Below are 25,096 nucleotides of genomic sequence, written 5' to 3'. Positions count from 1 at the left end.
GACGACTTGTTAACTTTGAATTAGTTTCGCTTTTTATACGAAAAAGCCTCATCAACATGCGAGAAGCCAAAATAGCAATAATTTTGTAAAAGTCGACGTAAATAAATCTAGATGCGACGCACTTTCCCAAATCGTACATATTATTATTTAGGACCCATATAAACAGTTGTAAGCGATTGTAACGACCCCGGAACCGTGTGCGAGAAAAGCCTTTTGAAGACATACACGAAATGGTCACACACATTTTGCCCGATATATATATATATATATATATATATATATATATATTGGATCCAATATATAGTAATGAGTTAAAAGACTCGTGCCCCACAACAGAGAATCAAAACCAAAACGTTTAGCTTACGATTTACTTTTTCCTTTGACGTTAATGTCAGAGCTATGAAGACATGTTTGCTGCAAGGCTAAAAATTAAAACATGAACCAATAGCTATTACGCTATACATGCATATTAATAATGCCGATGTTCAACCTTCACCTGGCAAATTCTATTTTTTTTTTAAATTTTCACCGATTTTCCCCCCCGCCTAAAACCCAAATATAGAATTTTGCATGGATTGGATTACCCTATATATTAAATTTCATGTCTGTAGACCAAAAATTGACACGAGTTTGGTAGGCAAATTTTTTAATTTGCATACATAACTATATACATAGAAAGAGGTTTGTGTTTACTATTGCTTAAGTATAAATCATGTAAAATATCTGCATCAATATAATTACACATAATTAACTAAAGACGCTCATCCCATAAGAAAACCGAAAAAAAAAAAAAAGTGAATTAAAATGAATGTTTAAAAGAATATGCAAATTATCTAGATCTTTTGCAGATGAGTGCAATTCCACAACCCATATAACAAACTTGAATTTTTTTTTTTTTTTAAATAAATAGTAAAAACAAGGTTTTTAATATATCAATACACAAAAAAACCCAAATTTATAAGATATTAAGATTATTGTTGGTAGTGGTATTTGCTGCTGATGGCTAAGATGACTTGTTTTGCTGCTAAGAAATATTGGCAGTCTGTAGAAAAATATTTAGAATAGGATAATCCAATTTCAAGGAAAAGGTTGTGGCGAGGAAAAAAGCAGGTATAAATTTCCCCATATGAATACCACAAAGATACATTTTGATTCCAATTTAAAATACAGGGATTGAATAAGATAAGACTCAATTTAGTGAAGATGAGTTTTCTATGCATTAAGAAAAAAAAAAAAAAAAGTTTACATGTATCCTGTCACCCCTCCAAAAAACAAAAAAAAACTTGTTCTATTTTAAAATTTAATTTGTTTCCAGATAGGCAAGAGCCGATTCTGTTTGACAAGATACATCTATCACCAGTAATAGATATAGTGTAGACACACACTAAACCAGTAATTACGGTAACTCTCCTAAACTGCTGTGTTACTACTTGCTTAAAATAAATACTAAAAAAAGCAGGCACAACAACTACTATAGTTTTTTCCTCTGGCATACCAAAGTCTAATGTTATTCTTTTTCCTCAAGCTATGAACTATTAGGAATCGTGTAAAAGCTAATTGTATACATGTTTATGGATGACTATATGTATTGGATTCAGACGTATCATAAGAAATGAATATTCAAATTCTAAAGGCCACTTGCAACATTTCATTAAGACAACAGTGTAAACAGGATCCAGAAAGCAAACGATTCTAAGACATGGAAGAAATAAATAGGTTAATACTTATGTAAAACAAATATAATTGTCATCTAAAAGTTGGTACAGATAGAAAAATGTATATGTTTCTCTTATTAACAATATGAGCAGTTGATGCTGTGAAAATTATCAGTGGAAAATCGTTCTAGCATAACAATGTACCAAGCCGGAGTAAATATGGTTTAAAAAGAAATCGAAGCAACATGCACTTTATTGCAAAAAGAACACAACCCAAGATTACACCCTTAGGGTATCAAAAAGGTCAAATTAAGCCATTGGCATAATATAATCAATATTTAAATGTCTTTTAGTATTCATATACAAATATTTAATGCTCAGTCTATTTCCTCGTTAAAGAGAATATTTCAACATTTCATAAGATGTTTCATCAATCGATTATAGTAATGAAATGCCTTAAAATTTTTTTTACAACTATTTTTTTTTTTTTTTTATAATAAACTAGCCTGGGTGCCCGGCATTGCCTGGGTGTTTGGAGGTGTCTAAAAAAACAAAAAAACAAAAACAAAAAAAAAAAAACATTTTAATAAAAAAGTGGTAGTAGGCAGGCAGGCTTGAACCAGTGTCGCGAAGGAGGAAAAGAAAGTGAAAGAAAATAGCCGAGGTCTCCATGATGCGACCGGAAGTCAAAAGCATTCAAATTAACCGAAGTCAATCCAACAGTGACGATAACTTGATAAAATGTTGGAAAAAAAAACAAAAAAAAAAAAACAAAACAACCACCCCCTCCTTGTAACAAAACAGCAGAGTTTAGGGTGAAGGAATTAATGTTTTTGGCCAATTTTTCAATATTTGTTGTCAGAGATGTCACGCTTCAAAATGATACCAATCTCGTGAAAATTCGTCACCTGTGTTAGTTTTTTTTTTTAAATCCCAAACATGCATCCGTAGATTCCTATCCTGAACGTTTGTATCATTTTTACCATTTTGTAAATTTAATTATTTTTCTATGTTCCTGTTTTTAAAATTTTTAAATTATTGTTTAAGATTATATACATGTTACACCAAAAGTTTCACATTCATGATATTAAAATCTTACATATAAAAATTATGCGAAACCTATAATTAAAAAAATATATTTTTTGCTATTATAATTTTTGGGGGGTGAAAGTATTAAATAAACAATGCTTAATTCAATGATAATCTCGGTAGTTCGAGAAATTAATTTTTCAAGTTATATCGAATTCATTAATACCAACTTTAGGGTCTTTTTTCATTCGATGCTTTATTTTCTTTATGAAAATAAAAAATTTTTTTCCCCCACTACAGAAAACCTTTGAGAAATTCCACATACAACCGCCATCTTTCTTTTAGGCCGGTCTGTGATTCGTTTAAATTTGAATGTGTCAGGTGATTTGACTTGGCGCGTTTTTTGTATTCATGCGCTTATTTTTCAGTCTAAGAAAGAACACGGAATGGTATAGACTCAAACCAGCGGTTCCCTCACTAGGGAGCCAAGATAATTCCTTCATGGACACCAAACAGTTGGTGAACCGAAGGACACATCTCTAGTACAGACAACTTATTTTGATGAACCTATTCAAATCAAGGAGGACATTCTACTACTGTTTGGCATGTTATTATCCAATTATTGGATCTTATCTTATTTCTTCTTGAAGGCGCCATCATTCCCGCCGTGTTCTCCATGATCATCATGGATCTTTCCAAAGGAACAACGAACTAACATTCCAACAATAGGAATTCGAACTAAAGGCTCCATGCGTATGGAAGCAAATCGGGCCACCGTTTTGCAAAAGGACTTACCAGAACCGAAGAACTTTCATTGCTGTTACTTGTTAATAGATTTGGAGTTTAAAAGGTATGGCTTTTGTTTGTGGAATTCATTTGCTTCTGCAGGGAGGAAATTGAGTGTAGGAAACAAATTTCTTACAAACCATAACTTTAGTAAAGGTATTTTTTGTTTAAACAAATACATTTCCGCTAAGATTTAAATAATGGGTTCAATATATTTCGTGATCATTATTTGACAAATACTGAAAATTTCATTAAAATTGGTTAATTTTTATGTAAAGGGAGGGGTTAAAATGTTTATTCATTTTGTAAATGAACATTAAAATCTGATATGTGCGCAGTTTATTTTTGTTTGTTTCATCTACAATCCTTACCCTCCTCCCCAATACAATATATTTTGCTCAGCTTCGCAAGTTAAGCAAATTTGTAACCACAAATAAAGAAGGGGAGGTTGTGGGCAAATATATTTGAATATCGAATATGAAAAAGTTCATTCGGTGAAAATTAATAATCCGTGAAAATTTCGCTTTGATTGGATAATCACTTGATTTTTGGTAGATTTTAAAAGAGACTCCGTCAAAATACTTTCCTTTTGTTTTGGCAGTGCCTATTATAGATTATACTGAAATAAAACAAACAAGAAATCAAACAAATATAAATCTTATTATTAGAGTGCGTTATATTTATATAATCCATATGTCAATAAGTTCGACATGTATATATTGAGTGGCTGAGTGCTGCTGCTCGCTTTATAAAAAGAAAAAAAACATTAAACAAACAACTATTATGATAGTAAATTCAGTAGTGCAATAGTGCATTCTAATCGACAGTTTAAACGCTTCAAAATCATTTTCAAGTTCGATTCGCACGGCCAGGAATTTTTTTTTTTTTATGGCAGGCATTCGTAAAGTAATTTTAAGCCTTTCGGCTGTCGATTAGAGATTAATTCCTAGCTTGAATTAAAGTTTTGGCAACAATCAAGTCGCATGGTTCATAACACAATAAAAAGAATACATTAATTTTATCACGCGCCCCAGTAGCATCAAAGAACCAAAGGTTCAATGAACAAACCCGAAACCGGATATATTACAATTGACCCCCCCCCCGTATACCGACACGTGTAATAACGGAAATAGAATCTAACATATGAAGACGAAAGAAATTGCACTTCGATAAATTTAAGAAAAAAAAATATATATAATTTGCACATTATAGATTAAATTGCAGAGGACCAATTAAAAAAGTTTATCTCTAATCATTTCCATTAAAAATTCGAATTACACCAGAAAAACTACGACAGCTGTTTACAATAATAATAAAAAAAAAAATCCTAAGTGTTTTAAAGTATCAGGAAACGAAATGTGTAGACGGATGACATTATTGAACAAGACATACTTCGTGTTATAAGAGACATTTTACATATTTTTTTTTAATGTGAGCTTTTAACAGAAGAGGAATTACAAGTAAATCAATTTGAATTTTGAAAACAGTAAAACAAAGAACAAAACAGAAGAAACAGTTGTGAAAAACTCCATTTGTATTTAAACTAGTCAAGTTCGACTAAAATCATAAAATTAGAAAAAAAAAATACGCACTTACAACCGAAAAGTTACTATAACGAAGATATGAACCAACCACTGGTTCAGTGGTTCACATCTTTTTAATTTTAAATGAGTCTTTTTAATTTTTTTAAATTTCAAACAACTCCATTTATATCGAGAAAGTGACAATAGACAGAAAACTTATTTCTTGCCTTTACTTAATAAATATTAAGATGTTTCAATATTATTACACACACCTTAATATCCCCTTAGATAAATGCCGCATTGAACCGTTCGCAACCTAGTCCTTCTGATGAGAAGCATTAAGCTCCGAAATACCTATGTATAAAGAGCAATTATAATTTTTCCTGATTACATTGACAAGTCTATGTATACCAATATATGGATTTATCTTGTGTGTGTATATATATATATATATATATATATATATATATATATATATATATATATATGTGTGTGTGTGCTAGTGCACTTACTGATCCGTGCTATTTTTTTTTAATCGTATTTCCAAGTTTAATTAAAGTTTTTTTTATTATTATTCAATTGTAAGGTTAAAGTATAGAATAGATACAAAACACCCTCATGTTAAGAATGGCTTTTTAAATAACGTTCACCACGGCTCAATAACCGCACTAGTACATAATATATATATATATATATATATATATATATATATATATATATATATATATATATATATATATTAATAACACACATCTAGTATAGCTTAGAAAACACTAGAATAACATTTTCCGGAGATTTGGTTCATTTCCAATATTTTTAAAAGGACGTTCCATAACCCATCGAACAGTTGGTTCTTGGATACGGCGAAAATGGTTTTTCTTTTTGATGTAGGAGCATAATCTTTAAACTTAAATTCGAACTGGAAATTACTATTTGCTTGGTTAAACACTTCCACGAATTTAGACTCGTTTATTTGAATTAAAAAAAAAAAAAAAAAAAAAAAAATACTTTCAGTTAAAGGCAAAATTTTATATGTAGCTTAAAATTTCCCTTTAACTGAAAGTATTTGTAGCTACAGTGTGTAATAATAAACCATAACACCAAATAAATATGCAGGTGTAAAATAAAAAAAAAAAAAAAAAAAAAGTATTAAAACAAAAAATTTAATAAGTACTCGTTTGGCATGTTTTACATTTTTGCCGACAAAAATAGTAAAATTGCTACTCGCAATTTGAACCAAAGTTGTTCTTAAAAAAAATGCTTACAATCAAAGAATTTCTTTTATTTTTCGCCCAAGAAAAATATTCACTTAACTCTATAAGAGTTAATTATAATCTAAACCTATTTTATAAAATAGCTGGCATAAAAAATTTGCAGAATAAGTTAAATCAAAATAAACGAAATAAAAATATCGAGAACCATTCATTAAGAAATGGAATTTTGCATATGGACGTGATTTGTACAACAGGAGTGGTTCAACTGCACATTTTTTACGTTTTAATTCAGCCAGATATTTTTAATTACTAAATAAAGCTATAGTATGACAATTAAAGAGAATAAACCTTTTAAAACTCGTAAAATTAAAACAGCACAATGAAAATGATTAAAACAAACACGAAAAAAAAATCGTAGTAAATGATATTTTACAAGTTCAACATTAGTGGTTGTATTATTAGTAGTAGTCGTAGTACATCTTGCAACGACTAACCTTCTGTTCTTTGTGATGTTTCACCGATCGAAAAGACCCGACGAAGATCGGTAGTAGGGCCATAAAAACCAAGCTACTGTATGCAACGACCATCCCCTCGGGCGTTGATGGGATTCGAGCCGTGCCATTCGTAGCATCAAGAACGTCTTCACCTGTTGCATTCAACACAGACGTTGATTCGGTACTAGTGTCCGCCATTTTCACTTTAGAGCGTCATCTTCTCGCGCCGATTTATTTATGTCTCGTGTAGCGATCACAGCGCCCCCTCGCGGACACAATTCGGGAAAAAAAACAAGCTTTACACAAAGGACAGATAATTCGTGATAAACAAAATGCCAGTATTTAAATACTAAGTTCCTATTTACTTTGCCTCCCCACGAGGCCAGAGTTAGACACCAGGATCGGTTTTTAATGTGGAGAAAAGGAACAAAAATAAAAATTGTCTCAGTCGTGTAGGATTTCCCCTCCACTAACCGAGAACAAAAAATTGAAGTGGAGTATCAGAATAGATTTGATCTCGGCCCACAGGCCAAGAAGAAATCTTTTATTTAGAAACTAAGTTGAGCAAATAAAAAAGAAACATTTTTTAAATCAGATTTAAGAAAGTCATATAGTAAAGTATAGAAAGTAATAATTCCATATACAGATCATTCGGTACTTGTACATTTTAATCATGACATTAAAAAAATGAAAATATCGAAAAAAGGTGATATTGTGCGTATCCGTTATGGAATGAAGATCTCTAAAAAAATTCACTTAATTTCATCAAGTAGTTTTTATTTATTTATTTTTTTTTTTTTTTTTTACAGCGAAAAAAACAATTTGTTATGATACCGTGCAAAATGTTTGATTTTTAGGAAGAAAAGCCAGTATTACAGATGGGAAGGGGGTGTCGGCGCTTTAAACTGAGTTATCCCCCCCGTGGCGTGTTCAAAAAATTCAAAGATGTCTACCTTCAACGCGCTGTCATAAAAACGTGTTTTTTCCGCTGCAAAAAGAAAAAAAAAAAAAAAAAAAAAAAACCTACTCGATCAAATTAAGTGAAATTTTTTTTCGGAGATCTAGATCTTCAGTCCAAAACGGATACATACAATATAACCTTTTTCTGATAATTTCATTTTTTAATGTTTTCATTAAACTGTACAAGTACCGATTATTCAAAGTGAGCAAACATTTCCACATTTCGCGTCACGTATAAGAAGTAGTAAAACTCAGGATTATTTTTATGCATTTATTTTACTTAATTAGCATTTTAATTTAATTAATTACCTCGTAGTAATTAGGATTTTTAGTATCTGTGTGTCTGAAACTGAAACTATATTTGGTACTTGTCGACAGATCGATTTTTTTAGATGTGTCGTTTTAAGCAAAAACAATATTACGTACTTAATTATCATGTCGAAAATAGTAATACATCCAAAATTTACAAAAATTCATCAAGTAGAACAATTGCTATTGTGTTTTTAGTAGGCTAAAATAATGTTAGTCGCCATTAAAATGTAATGTAAAATATGCATTCCGAGTTATGTCCTTATGAACTTTTTACTGTCTACTTTAGAACATCTAAGAAAAATGCAATTTTACCCAATTTTCCGTATTAATAACTTTTAACTATAAATAACTTTCTACTCTATGAATTTTTGTAATTTTGGGATATACTACTATTTTCGACATGACAATTAAGTATGTAATATAGTTTTTTCTTAAAATGACACTAAAAAAATCGATCTGTCATCTCTTTCCTTAGATATGTGTTCATTCGTTTTCCTCTCGTGCCTGTTATAGAGTGAGTGTAGTGTCATCAGCAAATATATCCATCTCAGAGACAATTTTATCAGGGAGGTCATTTATGAATAATATGAATAAAGGTCCAAGGATAGACCTCTGAGGTACACCCGCATTTATATCATATTGCTTAGATGTATGACCGTCGAGGACAACCTGTATCCTTCTCTTATTTAAGAAGGATTTAATTATATTACGTATTCGACCAGTGATACCGTATGATCTGATTTTCCTGAGAAGACCATCGTGCCATACCCTATCAAAAGCCTTAGATATATCTAGGGCTACCGCTTTACCTTCCCCTGCTTTGTCTGGTGTATGGTCTATACGTTCAGAGATTGCAGTTAGGATATGTGCTGTAGAAAGGGCTTGCCATAATCCATATTGTTGGTCAGTCAAAAGTTTAGTAGCTGCAAGGTGATGAACTTGAGCTTGGTTAATTATGAACTCAAATATTTTGGCAAAAAACGGGAGGAGGCTAATAGGGCAATAATTTAATGGGCTAGTTCTTTTGCTAGAATTCTTGTAAACTGGTACCACAGAAGCAGTTTTCCAACAGTCAGGAAAGCAAGATTCGTTAAGGCATTTGTTGTAAAGTTTGGAGAGGACTGGAGCAACCTCAGTAGAGCATATTTTTAATTGCACAGCTGGGATGAGATCGGGTCCACATGCTTTTGAGGTGTCTAGGTTTTTTATGATATCATGCATGTGAAATGGGGTAATTTTCAGATCATCTAGTGTGGCATCTGTCCGCAAAAGGAAGCCAGGGAGGTGTGGTTTGCTGAGTCCAATTTGGAGTTTGAAGCAAACCAACTGGCAAGTATGTTAGCCTTCTCGGCTGCCATGCAAACAACCTCATGATTGTTAGATAGTGGGAGAATTGTTGATTGCCCATTATTTACTACACTGTTGTAGATTTTCCAGAAATCACAAGTTCCTAATTTCTGTGCTTCGATGCATTTTCTGGTGGTTTTGGTATTTTTTCTCTTAACTGTTGCTATTTCTTCCTTACAATTACTTTTAGCTTCTATACATTTGGTCTGTTTGTACCGGATTTATGTCGGTTAAATATGCGGTATGTATGCTGCCTTTGAGCAATGGCAGCTTCACAAGTAGAAGTAAACCATTGGGGAGAGTGGGGTTTGCTATAGAACTTCCATGTGGGAATGTGCTTTAATTGCTGCTTTGAACCATTCAGTGGTCTCATTTGCACACTTCCATAGGAAGAGAAAAGATATTTCCCCATGGGGCATCTCTGATGAACTCGCTGATGGCTTCCTAGTCAGCCTTCTTATAATACTTTGTCATTTTGAAGTTGAGAACTAATGGCGATTTCTACCATTATCAGTGTGATCAGCATTCCCGAGTGGGCTATGGGCAGTCATTACACAATCATCAGGAACTGTGGTCAGAAATAGATCTAGAAGTGAGGCATATTGATCTTGCTGATCGGGGAAACGTGCCAGAAACGTAACCATCTGTGATAGGGAATGAGATATAGAGAAGCTATGTGTTATGCTACCAGCTACGACAGAAACAGTAGAGGAAGATCTCCAATCTGTAGTGGAATAGGGACAAAAATCGATGGTCACATCCAATGCTGCCAAGACTAAGCTTATTTTCTCCAATAATTATAAGAAATCTTCTCAACCACCAATAGCTACGGCTAAAGATACAGTAGCTGAAAGTACTTTTTCAAACTCCTTGGCTTAACGTTCACAGGAAACATGAGTTGGAACAGATACATTGAGAGCGTTACCAGGGCCCCTGCGAGGAAGGTTGGCTCTCTCTACCACGCTAGAAAGTTACTTATGCCTAAAAGTATATAGATGTATAGAGTATTGTTGCCACATTTGGGTTGGTGCATCTGCTATTAGTCTCTTGCTCCTGGACAGGGTCCAAAAGAGTTGCTAACTTGATAGATCCTGAACCTTTAACCTCTGTCCCATTGATGAAATATTGCATCCCTCTGTCTGTTCTACAAGTATTTTAATGGTGGATTCTCTGACGAACTACAAGCCCTTGTACCTCCTGGATGTAAATACCCTCGACAAACCCAAGCAGCTAAATCCCACACCTACACAGTAAGAAGCCGTCTACTCTAATAGTTTCTTTTCCAGAACTGCTTGATTTTGGAACTCTCTTCCGGGTTCCTGCTTCCCTGACTATTCTGACCTGCAGAAGTTCAAGTGTAACGTGAACAGACATCTTGCTGCTCAACTCCCTACATAGTATCCTTGCAACTTATGTCCTGATAGTAGCCCCTTACATCAAAGTGGCACTGTGACTTGTTTGAGGTGTAAATCGAATAAAAAAAATAAGAAAAAAAGCACCCTCACCCTATATTTATTATTTCCAGTGTACTTACTGCTCAAGTCAATTTACTATAATATTTCAGGCCAATGTATTTAATTCAATGTTCAATTCGGGAGATGAAGTAGTATTTGTTTTGTTGTTGTCATCAGAACATCCTCTCAGACATTATCTCGTCTTTTAGGGGAGTAATATGATATTAATGTTTGTCATCATACTATCATCCAGGCATTAATTTCTCCTTTTTTGGGGGGATAATATAGTATCAGTACTGTTGTCATGATACTATACTCTCAGACTCTTAGTGACATGAAATATGGTTTCCGTTCTGCTAGATCTACAGCAGATGTACTAACAGTTATATCTCATGGGATTAGCGAATCTATCAATGGAGGTTTCCTTTCTAGGCCCATTACTCAACATATTAAAGGCCTTTAATAAGGTATGGCATAACGGTCTACTCAACAAGATCTCCAGCTATGGTATAGCCAGAAATGTCTTCTCGGTTATTAAATCATTTCTCTCTGATAGATTCATAAGAGTAGTGGTTGATGAGCATAAATCAGTAGCTCACAGTATTAATGCTGGAGTCTCTCAGGGGTCTATCCTGGGCCCAACTTTCTTCCTGATCTACACCAATGATCTCCCAAATTATATCCTAAGATCATTTGTAAGCATTTATGCTGATGACACTACCATCTATGGCAACATTTCAAAGGCAGTAAATGATAAAGTTCTTTCTGATTCTATCTCCTCTGTCGTAAAATGGGGAAAGAGGTAGCTGGTTTATTTTAATGTGTCTAAAACCAAGCTTTTATCTTTACATCATCAATGCTCTGATCCCCGTCTGGCATCAATTGAAATGAATGGCTCTCGTCTTGGGAAGGCTCCATGTTTTGACAAGCTTCTATGTCTGACCTTATCTCCTGATCTGAAATGGAACACATAATCAAATCTGTTGCCAAGATTGCTGAAAAAATATCAATAATTTCCCCCACTCTTTATCTGTGCCTAAACCTAAACGTAGATTCCATGAACAAAACTTCTTTCTAAGAACTGCTCACCTGTGAAACTCTTCCATTTGTCTGCTTTCCAGCTGACTACAATATGGTCGTCTTTAAGTCCAATGTAAACAAGTTCTTGATGAACCGTCCCCTTAAGTAATCCAATTTACCAAATTTCTACTACTAACAATTACTACGATATTGTCCCATTGACTACTGTAAACTCATTAATCCTTATCCTCGAGTGGCCTCCAGGCCTTGATAAGTGATGACTCCTTTATAAAAAATAGATAAATAAATATGAAGAACAATGCCCTGTCGTCAACTACTGCTACTCAGGTAATATTGAAAATTCCACCGTTTTGGACCAATGATCCAAAATTATTGTTTGCCCATGTGAAAGCACGATTTTTTACATGGTGCATACATAGCGAATTAACAAAATTGAACTGTGTGATACCATATGATCTGATTTTTTCTGATTAACACGAAATAATGGCTGAAGCCAGAGATTTAATAATAGCTCCTCCTGGATCAATTTCATTGATGAAACAAGGAAAAATTAGATGATCAAAATCCTTTTTAACTCCTAAAAAGGATGAAGCAGTTGATGGGAGAGAAGCCCGTCACCTAGACTACATTTGACAATTTACTTCTGATATCAAATATATTAAAGGCACTGAAAATGTGGTTGCTGACACACTGTCACGTAAGCATATTAATGCCATTCAGCATATTAACAACATTGATTTTCATCAGGACCAAAAGAATGACAAAGAACTAAATAACTAACAAAATTATTCTAATCTAAAATTCAAACAAGTATCCTTACCTTTTCAAATGAATCCATTTGGTAGCTGGAATCGAAATCAAAACATTTAGTGTTCCAGATCTTTTTGTTACTATCTGAGCTATTGCCAGATGGATAAAAAAGGCTAAAAAATTAAGCAACTTCAAACTAAAAATGTATATGTATGCATGCTTAGAAGTTAGTCGATTTACTCCTGCCAAAGTGAACTGTTTTTTTTTTTTTCAATTTTGACCTCTTAGCAGCTATTTCTACAGACTAAAAACCAAATCGAAAGTTTTCCTGAGATTCAAATATCCTATATATCAAGTTTCAAATCTGTAGACCAAATATTCAGAGAGGAGTTTGGTAGAGAAGTTTTGCACACATGGACAAGATCACTTATATGTGTAATATATATGTGCAATATATATATATATATATATATATATATGTCTATGTGCTAGAACATTTTCACCCTTAATTCTATGCTATTATGTAAATGTAGAAAATATTGATAAATAGAATTAAGCATAATAGTTAAATGAAACCAATCATCTAATATGAAATCATAAAAACGAATTAATTAATGACAGCTCGTTTTTTAAAGGAATATGCAAATTAGTTAATCTTCATGAAGTCCTTTGCATATCCATGACTGAGTATATTAAGAAGTTCATTTTAATAATTTTTAAATAGAAAACGTAGGCTTTTAAGATCAATGTCAGAGCAAGAAAAAATTCTACTTTATAGAATTCAAGTTAAAAATGTATATATATATGTATGCATGCTCACCTAATCATAAAATATGCATAAATATTATATTTTAATTCATACAGAAACTGAGACATGTGGATGCGAGTATTATATTTCTTCTAAACAGTTCAATTCTTGTAAGTAAAAAAAAAAGTGCTCAAGCTAAAATCAAAACAAAACCTAAAGTCAGGAAGTACAAAGTATGATAACCATTAGGCCAGCTTGACACAAACTTTAAAAAGTACTTTCAAACATACTTATTCTTAACATAATGAATCTGTCATATGAACGATTCACACATCGCATTCATGAAACATTTTACAAACAGATAAAAATCCGATGACTCCCAAGTACCAATTTTTTCAATTTTGAATCTCTTAGCAGCCCTTTTTTTCCGGATGAAAACAGATTAAAAGTTTTCCACATGTCTGAACACCCTATATACCAAATTTCAAGTCTGTAGTTAAAAAAATTTGTTGAGTATATAGGTTGAGAATTGTCTCACATATACACACACACACACATTCTGACTTTTATAGCTATATAAACTGAAGATTAAATACATAATAGTATTTACCTGTTTCCCATTGCAGCAAAAAGATACATATGGAGTCAGTTTATAGTAGGAAAATCCATCTCCCCCAAGGGGACATTCTTTTTAGGTTATAAAAATAGTCTGGATTCGACTTATTGCCATTGTTGAAGAGCCGTTCGTCTGGAGACAATCGACTCAACAACTTTATGAATGTAGACACAGGCAGAAAAACGGTCAATAGGCAAAGAAGAATGACAGACACAGGATGTTCGTTAAAGGACAAAAGATCACCTTTTTATTCATCAGAAAATGAATATGGTCTGAACGAGAGTTGTTCTCAGGAACTGGTCTGCTGGACGTTGGAATGGTCTAGAGATGTTGATCAGGTCTGGAATAGTCAGCTGACTGTACGGGTAGACTGGATCAGGAATCAGGAATGAGAACCTAGATGTTAGGGTGGTCTAGAGTCCTTGTTCTGGTCTGGATTGATCGGCTGGACGTCAGGAACTAGAGACTAGACGTCCGGGACTGGAACAGGGAGGCAGTAGACTGCAAAGCAGAACAGAGCTGCACTGGAGGCAGGCTGGGTGCTGCAAGCCGGAGTTGCGGGAGGCCGCAGGCAGGAATCGCGGGAAGCTGGGCTGCAGGCAGGAGATGCAGGAAGTTAAGGGTTGCGGACAGGAGATGCAGGAAGTTGAGGCTGCAGGATCGCTGGAAGTTGCATGAGGCGACAAACAGTAAAACAAAGGGGAAGGTCGTTCATAGGAACCTAGCCCTAAAAAGGGCTCTTTGGATTACTGTTGCTGCGGCTGCTGGAACTGGAGCTGGAGCTGCTGCTGCTGCATGAGATTCTTCGGCAGTGTTTGGATCTCTCAATTTGGGGGACTCTTAGCCCCCTAGCCAGATTGAAATTTTTGTCCGAGAAGCGCTTTCTTTATGGCTAGAGTCTAACTAGTGACGTCGCTCTCGGGAAATGAACAAATGAAGGTCATTAATTCCAGACAAAATTTTTACAAATCAAACTTCGTTTAGAAGTTTGATAATTGTTTTTGAATTCAATCCGTCTAAAACAAAAGAACAATCATTTAGATTTTAATCATAAAAAATTAAGTTTTATGTTTATTTCGTTTAGCAAACAAATAAAACGGGAATGCTGGAGAAAAGGGGCATAAGTAGGTCAACTTGCCTTGCTTTTTGTTTGTTGTTAAGCGGATTTATTCGTCCTCTCTCTTATCTTCTTCTTTCTTTCTTTCTCATGCTGGAATGTCTCATGTCTGTTTTGTTGTATGAAACAGTGGAGTGGGAGGGGGGGGACATAGTTTTTCTTGCTCCACAACACCATTTTCTGGTTAGGCTATCCTAGGTAACCGGCCATAAACTTCCACTTCTCCCAAAAGATGAAGTAATACTTGACAGGATGGCCCACTAAAACTCAACAAAATTACACTTCAATCCACTATTAGTTTGAAGGCTTAAAAACATTAAATACTAGACCCAATATATACTCATTGACCAAATAAACAACTTTTGACCCCTTAGGTCATTGGTTATCTATGGCTTGTTCTAATAAATCTGTGATGTCATAAACAATTTCCCCCAGCATCCTACATGTGTATTTAAATGAAGGACATCATCTCTTTTGTGACATCATCTCTGTGATGTCATCGAGTGTGCACCAAGACAAACAAATAAGACAACAAACAGGTAGCACAGAGTTTTAATAGTATATAGGTTTAATGTTGAAACACATTACCTATTGTAAACAATTAATTGAACACAAGTTATTTTACTTATATCTAGAGATAGTAGAGGTTATAGCTTTCCCAACATTATTAGTATGTGAATGACCACAATAGAGCCGATAGGATTTTAATTCAGCATAGTCAATTCCATAGTCTTCAATTGTTGTATTCATTAAGCCAAATCATGCACCCTTTATATAAAACCATTTTGTGTAGAGATAATTTTATAGGGAAATTGGATTTACTTAAAAATGATTTAGAAAATATAAGTGTTTGAATTAATATTTGGGTTGTCTTTATTTTAACCTTTTCATGCTTATGTTTTTTTAAAAATAGAAATTGCTTCAGACAAGGCATGAAGCCACTTGATGTAAGGAGCTAAATAAAAAAAAAATAGAAAAAAGAAAGGACTATTTCAAGGTAATAAAATTAGCTAATGATGTTAGAAGGAATAGATTCTGACCCATGAAACAGCAATTCTTCCCCTTTGCCAGAAACATTGCTTATGGAGTGTGAGGAGTAAAGGACAAAATATCGAAAGCGAGAGTTATGAGATTCTAGAATATTTTGTCATCTGAGCCTCTGGGAGTATCAACTAGTGTTGGAACGATTAATTGGAATCACAAAAATTGAAACTTTTTGGGGTATGGGAATCGGTATCAGAAAAAATTTGTGCCTATTTTCCGATGTCAAAAACGATTTTTTTAATTGTTGTTTTTTATTTGATTTTGTTTAAAACAAAATCTTCCACTGCTGGTGGTAGTAGCAATGTTAAAATAATAAATATTTATTGATTTTAAACTAATATTAAAACTAAAATCTATAGATCATTCCACCATAAAAGTACTTTTACATTTGAGAAAATATCTGCACATTTTACATATGTTTTTACAGTAATCAGGAAAAATAAGAGCTTTATAGTTAAATATTTAGATATTTATAAGAATCGGAATTGGTAATTGTATTGGAATTGAGAATTTAGCATGGAATCGGTAATTGTATTGGAATCGTCCCATCACTAGTATCAACGAAAACAGTTTTTTTGTTTTTCTTTTTTTTTACTTTTGTTATTCCAAAATAGACATATTGCCACTAAGACGTGGGGACAAAATTTATAGTGGGCATCCTAAATGGTGAGTTGCGAAGATATTTGTTCACATTACATTTATATTTTTACCTATTGATACAGTCAGGGAAACAGAGTAGGGAGGGAATTCCAAGGGAAGCAGTTTGAGGAAAGAAGCTATTAAAATAGAAAGGTTTCCGGCATATGGGGAACTCTACAATAAAGGGGTGGAATTTTGCTGCTAGTCTGATTGGTCGGGTGCATTTACATTACAGGAGGGAGGGAGTACAAGTGCAGTAACTTCATTAGAGCACATTCCATGTTAGTACTTGTAAAACAAGCACAGTGATGCCATATTGTAGGCAATATGGCATCACTGTGGACAATGGACAGTGTATGACCTATTAGGTTAGGAGACACTTTTTTTGTATCCAGTCGAAGAAAAAAAGACTAGTGGTTGGAGCACCAGCTCAGATGTGACAAATGACAATGGGTAAATGTTGGTTTTTATAGAGATATAGGATGCTGGCAGGTGTGAAAAGTTTTCTAGGCAGGTAAAGGGAGCCCACTCTCTTTGTAACAGACACTTAGCAGACTTTTATATATTTATTCCAATTCATGTTTCCTGTGAACGTTAGGTTAAGGTGTCTAAATGTCGAGCTCATGGAAATCAGTGTTTGGAAAGGTTTCTTATAATTGTTAAAGAAAAGAAGCTTTGTCTTGGTAACATTAAATGTTAATATGCATTTTAGGCTCTATTCAACTACACAGTGGAAGGCATTTTCAAAGGATTCAGTCATTGATATGCATGTGTGCAATTTGTCTATATGTTGAATATAGGACATGGTATTATCCATAGATATACCCACAATTGCATCAGGGAAGTCGTTTATGAATATTAAGAATAAGGGTCCAAGTATCACCCCCTGAGGCACACCTGTATTAATGTGATATCATTTGAGGGCATAGTCATCAAGAACAAATGTGCATGATTGATGTTGTCTTTCATTGGAAAAATAATGGATAAAAAATTTTTTTCTTGAAAACTCACAAAATATTTTTTAATTTTCTAGCATATGTCTGTAGTAGTAGTAGTAGAATGAGGGGGTCTATTTTGTAGCAGTTATTTCAGCTAATGTACTTTCTAATTCTGGCATGGCTGCCACCGGAAGCAGTGACAAGACAAATCAGTTCCTTCATTTTTATTGTTCTTCAGTATTTCTATCGTGAAGCGATTTATTGAAATAAAAATATAAGGAAAATGACATTATTGAAAAATATTCAATAAAAATTAACAAAATTATTCAGATAAAAATAACACAATTAGTCTTTATTTGCAGTTTTAATAACAAAATTAAAAATATAAAGTGTTTATTTTATTGGAAATTTTATAAGAAATATGTTTATGAAATTATAAAATTCTTTATTTTTTAATTTTAAAAATAAAGGTTTTTTTATATGCATTTATATAATAAATATATTTTTATGACAGTATAAAAATAAAATTATTGAAATTAAAATAACAAATTAAATCATTGGAATCAATATAACAAAATTTCAAACAAAAAAACGTATCAAATACATAATATTCCCCAAAAAGTTAAAAAATCTTTAAAAAGTGTTTTCAATAATTCTTTAAAAAAAAAAAAAACGAATTTCAATAGTTAATTAAAATAAGACTGAAAAAAACCTTTCAATGATTATTAAATAAAAAATGAATAATCAGAAAAACGTAATAAAAACAGAGTACATGCACAGGGGAGATATAGGTGTGGAAGAAAAAAGTGAAGGAACTGATTTGTCTTGTCACTACTTCCGGTAGCAGACACACCAGAAGTTAGGAAGTATGTTAGCTAACTACACCCCGTGTCAGAATTATATGCAAATCGATATTTTTGTTCTAACTCCGATAGTTTTCAATGAAAATCCGTGAAACTCCGCACGTTATATGGCAACACTAACGCATGCGCAGATCTAAAATTTTAAGCTGATCTGCGCAATAGCAAGCAAACGGCAGCCATTTTGGTGACTTACAGTTTTTTTCAGCCTGCCAACTTTATATTCAAGATGGGACATAAAGGTGCTTTAAGTCAAGCTGAGAAGTCTGAAATTGTTCAAAGGCTCCATAATAAGATTTCCACCTTAGAAATTGCCAAAGAATTACACCATGATCATCGTACAATAAAAAAATTTTGTACTAACCCTCAACTTTGCAACGGACGTTCTGACAAAAGAAAAATTCGTAAGAAATCATATCTGTCACGTCGAACAATGAGCAAGATCAAGAGAGAAGTTCGCCGTAACCCACTTGAAACTAGCAAAGAAGTTTTTGAAAAAGCTGACGTTCCTGATGTGCCCAAATCAACTTGTTGCCGTATATTGAGGAGGATTGCAAAATTTGGAAAGCCAGATGTCTGCTCTCAATTGAAGGATATCCACAAGAAAACTAGGATGGAGTGGGCAAGAGATCACATGAAGGTGAATTTTCAAACTGTTTTGTTCACCGATGAGTGTCGAGCGACCCTTGATGGACCCGATGGATGAATGGTACCATAATGAGGGTCTACATCCCCAAAGGATCAGGCATCAACAAGGAGGTGGTGGTGTGATGTTCTGGGCTGCAATCATTGGCAATGAGCTGGTAGGACCATTCAGAGTCGATGATGGAATGAAAATTACCGCCAAACTCTACATTGACTTCATTAAGGAACACTTGGAACCCTGGCACAAGAAGAAGAATTTGGCATTCCAGAAAAAGATGGTATTCATGCATGATAATGCACCGTCTCATTATGCAAGGATAGCCAATTGAATATTTGGAGAGAGTTTTTGCCAGACATGGGAAAATAATCTGAAGGCCAGCCTATTCTCCAGATTTAAATCCCATCAAAAATCTGTGAAGCATCTTGAAACAAAATATTTACTCTGGAGGAAGGCAGTACAACTCCAAGGATGACCTCTGGAATGGTATTCTGACTGTTGCCAAAGACATTTCATCAGATGAAATCAAAAGTTTGACATCTTCAATGAACCAAAGGCTTTTTGTTCTTGTCAATAAAAATGGCAATTATATAAGATATTGATTGTACTATGAAACCATATTGAAGTTGTTTGTTCTTTATTATTGTTGTTCTCAATTTACAAATTCCTAGAATAATCAATGTTTCTTTAGCACTTCACCATATTTTAGCATTGGTTTGCATATAAAGTTGGCACGCTGAAAAATAAATGCATATCAGCAAAATGGCTGCCAATTGTTTATTACTGTGCAGATTAGTTTAAAATTTTAGACCTGCGCTTGTGTTAGTGTTGCCATATAACGTGCTAAATTTCACAAATTTTCATTGAAAACTATTGGAGTTAGAACAAAGATATTGATTTGCATATAATTCTTGCATGAGGTGTATAACCTATTTTGTTTATATGTACATGCAGTATCTTGCGTTAGATTGAGTTGTGGTTTGGGTTCATGCTCACTCCTGGAATCAGAATACAACACACTTAATCAATGCGTGCCAATGAAGCTGGATACCAAACGATTCCAACTAGTTCCAGAGTTGATCGCCCCCATGATAAGATGTGTTATTCTATTCTCTTCATTTTGTCATGAGCTGGCTGCTGAGATGGAACTCTACAATACAGCATTTGTTTATCAACAAAAGCCTGTTTAACAAACAATTCTCGTCATGTTCCAATGTTTCCTGCAATAAAAGTTGATGCATATTTAACAGTAGGGTATAACACAGTGAAGACCTTTGTATTCACTGGTAGATCAGTGTAGTCCTAGGTGGTTCTGATTTCAAAACACCCACGGAAGCTCAATAGCGTGGTCTTGGTCAGTTCTACAATGATAGGGTTGATGCCCAATTTCTGTATTCTCTACCTCAACAGTGGCTCACAGGAAAAGAACAAAAATTTTTTTAAATAATAGAATAAAAAACAAAAAACAAAGTGAGCAACTCAAGTCTCTAGGAATATGTGTGTTGTGGGCTGTAGTTTGCAGACACTGTGTTGGCCGTCCCTCTCTCCTGCTTGCTGTCTCCTGAAAGAAATTACTGCAATTGGTATCATTCGTTTGTGAGTTAGTCACAAATTCTGTATGCAACAAATAATTGACTCCGGACGTAAATCTTTGGATTTTTGTTTATAAAGATTAATTATTAAATAAATTCTGGATGCAAAGAAAATGTTATTTTACAGTTTTGAAAAGAAAAAAAAAATATGTGCAATGTCTTTTTTTTTCAACAAGCAGCCTGCCTAACCAGTGACTAAAATGGGGCCTTTTTTCGACAACCGATTGTCTTCCTTCTCTCTCTTTATCTGCTGGTTAGTGATAGAGAGGCATAGCGTGGGTGGTGGAGTGGATAGACCCTACATTCAACTTCAACCGGGATTTTCTGTTCTTGACTGGCAAAAAACGCTTTGTGCTCCCTCTTATAGGGAGGTAACGGTGTGGGAGCTGGTTTTCTCATCCAGCCAACACATCTTCATTATGTCAAACTGATTCGCCTTGATTGACTAAATTGGCCAAATTACTTGTGCATACTGATTAAGTAATTTTCCACATAAATTTCCCACACCGTCAAAATCCTTGACCCCAAGTCATATCCTAGACAAAACAATACTATTCAATACCATGTAATGGTTCTTGTCACAAAACAATATTATTATTAATGTTTCTGAAGTTATTTTTCCCTCTTGTATTTTATGTCTCCAACCAACAATTTGGCCCAGCAAGGCCGGCATCTGTCACCTGGGATTTCTCACATAATAAAAGCTGTAATTCACCCATTATTGATGTAATTTTCAACCATCACAAGTGGTTGGGTCACAGAGGATGTTGGTGCTCATTATATGGAGCTTTTTTATTCAATACTAGCTGTATATATCCAGCATCGCCAGGTTGAAATATATTGATGGGTGGAGGGTTTAGTCATATATTATTTAAGATACACTGAATATCCTAACTTTTTATGATTTTCCTGAAAGTGGATCACATGTTGGATTTATGGAAGCATAAAAATACATCAATTTTCGTCTATGAAAATTAAATGGGAAATAGTTTAAAGAGAAATAACTCTCACAGCTTAAATAAATAAACTTACTTCGTTTTTTTAAAGACAACTAGTGTCGGCTAATAATAATTGAAAATAAATTTAATTGAATATAAATTAAATTAAAAAGAAATTAAATGAATCAACTTTAAGTAATATTTCTAAATAGAACAACGAAGACAATTCTATGGCAACAAACAATTAATAACATGTAGGTAATTATCAAAATAGATTTTCTTTAATGTAATATGAAAATGTGGTTACTCTTTGAATGTAGATTCCCTTTGAATAAATAGTATATATATATATATATATATATATATATATATAAATCATGCTGGAATATAAATGTAAACGTTTGTTTTCATTATGAAAATTAATTTGTGAAACAGTGAACCTTTTGTACATATTAATCAAATTGTGAACAAATGAACAGACAGAAATAGACTTTATTATAATTGATTCAATTGCGGTCGGATGTGACCAGACATAGCTTTACTAAATTACTTTCTTAATCCTGACTTTCTTCCTAACCAACCCATAAAAACTAAATGTCTGTGATAGAAAGAAAAGGGTAAATGGTATCCATTCTTTATTATAATTAAAATTGGTTGCGGTAGAAAGTTCATCTGACTCCATAGATGAATGAATAGATGAAAACGGATGCTGAAGATTATGTGGAAATACTTTTTATTTTGGACTGGGCTGAAAACAAATTAAAAATGGCTAAGAATCAATCTTTACAATGAGCACCATGCATCTTGATAGATTTATATTGTCATCAGCCAGTGTTATATTGTGTTATATTGTCGGATACACAATGATGAGATGAGACCCAATACTTGGGGAGTCCACATTTATAATAGAAGTGCTAGAGAGAGCAATTCTTATGACAGTGAAGAGAAGTGTTAATTACAGTTCTTTAAACAGGAGGGAGATGCATTATCAAAGAGGGAAATACAGTCAACTTTTGGAAGGGGGCTTCAATACAAAGTTCTTTATACAAGACGACGAAGACATTATGCATTACCTTGTGGTTGAAAGACGAACAAAGACAAAAAGATTACATAACAAATACAAGATGTTTATTTATCTAGCTGGTGATTGTAATTCCATGCCTGCTAAGTTGCTACATTGTAGTTTTTTCCTGACCCCTTCACTCCTAAAGAGTTTCGGCTAGCTCTGTCAGTTTGCCGGACTAACTGCTTCTCTCACCCGGACTCACTCTCACTGCTTTCTAGTCTAACTTAAGTGTATATATTAATTCTATACTTCTTTGTGATGTCAGCATGCAAGCCAAACATGTGAATCCTATGCATATGTTTTCAACACGTGCCCTGGCAACATAAGTCCCAGATTTCCTCTGTGGACATTTTTTAATTCTATTGTTCCATTATTCCTGCTCCGATCCAAATTAAACCAACACAACTTTCTGTTTACTGCATTCTTTGTTGTATAAGTTATTTCTAACTTGCATTCCTCACTACAATGGAGAATTCACTGCATTCCTGGAATCGTACCTAACTAACAAAAATGTATTTATTTTAACTTTTAATAACAGCGTTCGATTCCAGAATTCTCCTTCAATAATAATATTCGATCCTAATTACATTGTTTCTAACTAGAAACCGGGAGCTTTCCCCTCCAATATATAACACCAATTGGGAAAACCAACAACATACAAATTCACTATGGCCAGTTGTTCAAATGTGCTTTTTCAGTCTATATAATTTCTAAACCTACTTTTGTCACTGGTTTACAATATATTCCCACTGACAGTGAATAAAACACAACACAGCTAATCTATAAAATAATATTTTGTCTTATTTCATATTGACAACAGTTTAAGATTTAGTTATGACAGGAGTTTGACCTCAGTGAAGGCATGTGGCAGTGGTATGGATGTTTGGCGGTTAAGAATGTATCAGCTTGTTTGCGCTTTGTGACAGCAAAAAAAAAACAATGAAGTCTTGCTTTAATATTAAATGTAAGTATGTTACGTCATATATATTATAGAATGGTAATAACAAAATGAATACATGAAAAATAAATGTATTCAATAGAAATACATGATTCATGAACCAAAAAATGCGTGAGTGAACACAAGAGAATGAAATGAGACAAATAAAATTTTAATAACATTATTTTCCGTGTGAAATTAGTCAGGATATTTGAAAGGCATGGTGAACTGCAATTTATCCATGACAGATACAGATAATGTTTATGAAATTTCTGCTAACATTAATGCCCTTTTTATAATGTAAGTAATATTAAATCTGTCTGCCAAAAGGTGACTATTTATTTTAACTTATGCATCTTGAGCAAGATTTTCAAAACTTAATCATCAGATTAACATTATAAAGGATTATCTCCCTTGACATGAGAAGGTAATATTGGCATTTCTAACTCATTGCAAATAAGTCAGTATTGATTAAGTCATTAACTAATGCAAACATTATTATGAACACGCACACACACAATGTATCTGTGACCCATTGGGTCGCAATCACTATCTATTCTACTTTGATTTCATTTGAAATTCATAACTGTGACATCTATTATATGACACTTATATAATAGACTAGCTAGCAGCCCTGCGTTGCCTGGCCGTACAATATGCAGAAACATGATATTTTAATTTATGTAGATTGTGTATTATAGAAGCAATCCTCTATTATTATATAGTACAAGAAATAATTTGTCCAGTGGACTAATTCGCAAAAAAATAAAAATAAAATAATAATGATACGGTCATTCATTAAATTCCGTCTGTGTTTGTTTACAATATCATGTTAGCTGATATTTGGGGTGGACACTGAATGACCTGGAAAAGTCACTTCCGATTAATGTTTAGTTTTAAAATATGCAAACAAAGAAATGCTTTGTGGCGATCATTAATAAGAAAAAATTAAAATAATATAGTAAGCCAGGCTTGAATAGGGCATCAGTTGAGCTGTACTTGCATGCTCTACCACTAAGCTATATATCCAGATTATAATGAATCTGTTTTTTTAAGAAGAAATGATTTACTGAAATTTTATTATCTCCATTTACAGTGTAATGTAAAATATCTCTCTGCAAAAATTATTATTTTTTATCTGTAAGAGAAAAAAGCTATTTTTAAGATTAGATTTTTTCGATTTTCGTTACTTATTAGATGGATTTCTGTACAAAACATATCTAAGAACACTGCCAGACATATAAATTATGCTTTGTGTGAAATTTTCAAAAGATAGGCTCAATCATTTTGGAACCTATAAGGAACTCACACACACACTTTTATATAATAGTAGATATGTTATATAACCACCACAATGCTTAAATACTACCCTATGCTGCAACTAAACAGACCA

The 25,096-nt window shown here is 33.4% G+C and overlaps 1 protein-coding gene across 3 annotated transcripts in view; it reads right to left on the bottom strand.

The window, feature by feature from the left end:
* Positions 1-25,096, bottom strand: part of LOC145255659 (signal peptide peptidase-like) — a 123,893-nt gene that overhangs the window by 63,117 nt on the left and 35,680 nt on the right. The window contains exon 1 of one of the 3 annotated variants that reach the window (XM_080114215.1): positions 6,702-7,126. The exons of 1 other annotated variant lie outside the window; for it this stretch is intronic. In XM_080114215.1, the coding sequence (XP_079970341.1) occupies positions 6,702-6,899 (198 nt within the window). In that variant the 5' untranslated portion in view covers positions 6,900-7,126. Of the gene's footprint in view, positions 1-6,701; positions 7,127-25,096 lie in introns of those variants that run through there. One more of the 3 variants, XM_080114224.1, reaches the window with a different exon arrangement.

Source organism: Euprymna scolopes, chromosome 3, assembly GCF_053919585.1.
Source record: "Euprymna scolopes isolate OS-2025 chromosome 3, ASM5391958v1, whole genome shotgun sequence".
Taxonomy (NCBI): Eukaryota; Metazoa; Mollusca; class Cephalopoda; order Sepiida; family Sepiolidae; genus Euprymna; species Euprymna scolopes.
The sequence above is the reverse complement of the archived record's forward strand: the minus strand, read 5'-3'. Positions and strand labels throughout refer to the sequence as shown.